The following is a 1,531-nucleotide window of genomic DNA, read 5'->3' as shown; positions in this document are numbered from 1 at the left end:
TCTCCTCCCTCACCTCTCTCCAGGGCGCTGACGCCGTTCCCTCGCTTCATCGCCGGCTCCCTGGCAGGCACCACGGCCGCCATGGTCACCTACCCSCTGGACATGGTCCGTGCCCGCATGGCCGTCACGCCCAAGGAGATGTAAGTGCCTCACACACCATTTTGGGGTGTTTTTTGGAGGTCACGTGGCTTTATTCCCGTTTTGTGGGTCACTCCTTGCTCGGGACCTTTGGGGGAATAAAGCTCAGGGGTCTGAGCAGCGATTCGGTGAGCAGAGCCTGGATGTGGGAGGAGATGGACACTGGGAGAGCGCTTTGGGAGCGTGGTTGGATCCAGGAAGGTCCAGGGCTGTGGGAGAGCCTCTCCCTGTGCCGGGATCCCCTGTGAGCAGGGTTGGTGAATGCTGAACCCATCGGGGGCACATCCCGGCCGCTGACCAGCGCAGTGTCCCCACGGCAGGTACAGCAGCATTGTCCACGTCTTCATCCGCATCTCCCGCGAGGAGGGGCTGAAAACGCTCTACAGGGGCTTCACTCCCACCATCCTGGGCGTCATTCCCTACGCCGGGCTCAGCTTCTTCACCTACGAGACGCTGAAGAAAGTGCACGCAGGTACCTTGGGGGAACGCCGGGGTTTGGGAACAGCTCTGGGGCTTGGATTGAGGGGGCTGAGGGCTTCTCCTGGGGAAAAGCAAAACTCTGCAGCCGTGGCAGGCTGTCCAGCCTCAGACTGTGAGCAAGAGGAGCTGTAGGAAGGCTGGGCCTGCCTTGTGGAGGAGCAAGGGGGAATTGCCAGCTGGAGGAGGATTTGGTTGTACACCGAATTGGGAACAAAACCTCTGGAGTGCAGCCTGAGGAGCAAAACCTTGGGAGCTGTACGTGTGATATGTCAGAAAATGGGATGCCCCTCAGGGCTTTGGTTTTGGGGATCTATTTTTGCGATTTTTGGATGATTTCTGGTGATTTTGGGACCGTTTCTAATGATTTTGCTCAGGAGTGCAGCCTGGAGAGAAAATCTGGGGAGCGAAACCTTGTGAACTTGGGCAGCACAACCTGGGGCACAAACCTTGGGCTGTGTACCTGCTCAGCCTTCACTCTGTGCTCGTTGCCCACCGTGTGCCCCTCTCTGTCCGCAGACCACAGCGGGAAGGCGCAGCCCTCGCCCCCGGAGCGGCTCCTGTTCGGGGCGTGCGCCGGCCTCATCGGCCAGTCGGCCTCGTACCCGCTGGACGTGGTGCGGCGCCGCATGCAGACGGCCGGCGTGCTGGGCCACACCTACAGCTCCATCCTGCTCACCATGCAGGAGATCGTCCGCGAGGAGGGACTGGTCAGGGGCCTCTACAAGGGGCTCAGCATGAACTGGGTCAAGGGCCCCATCGCCGTGGGCATCAGCTTCACCACCTTCGACCTGACGCAGATCCTGCTGCGGAAGCTGCAGCACGGCCCCGCTGCTGACAGGTAGTGGCTGCGTCCCCGCCGTGCAGACAAACCCGTGTAGGAAGAGCGATCCCCTCTCCTCCCACGTGCTCCTGC

General features: G+C 61.2%; 1 protein-coding gene across 2 annotated transcripts in view; it reads left to right on the top strand.

The window, feature by feature from the left end:
* SLC25A42 (solute carrier family 25 member 42) overlaps positions 1-1,525 on the top strand; it is a 12,604-nt gene extending 11,079 nt beyond the window's left edge. For both annotated transcript variants that reach the window (XM_057387550.1, XM_057387551.1), the window contains exons 6-8: positions 24-140; positions 459-610; positions 1,135-1,525. In XM_057387550.1, coding sequence (XP_057243533.1) covers positions 24-140; positions 459-610; positions 1,135-1,460 — 595 coding nt within the window. In that variant the 3' untranslated portion in view covers positions 1,461-1,525. The remainder of the gene's footprint in view (positions 1-23; positions 141-458; positions 611-1,134) is intronic.
* The last annotated feature ends 6 nt before the right edge of the window (positions 1,526-1,531 follow it).

Source organism: Malurus melanocephalus, unplaced genomic scaffold, assembly GCF_030028575.1.
Source record: "Malurus melanocephalus ecotype Western Australia unplaced genomic scaffold, MMel_1.1 scaffold_1249, whole genome shotgun sequence".
In the NCBI taxonomy this organism is placed as follows: Eukaryota; Metazoa; Chordata; class Aves; order Passeriformes; family Maluridae; genus Malurus; species Malurus melanocephalus.
The sequence above is the reverse complement of the archived record's forward strand: the minus strand, read 5'-3'. Positions and strand labels throughout refer to the sequence as shown.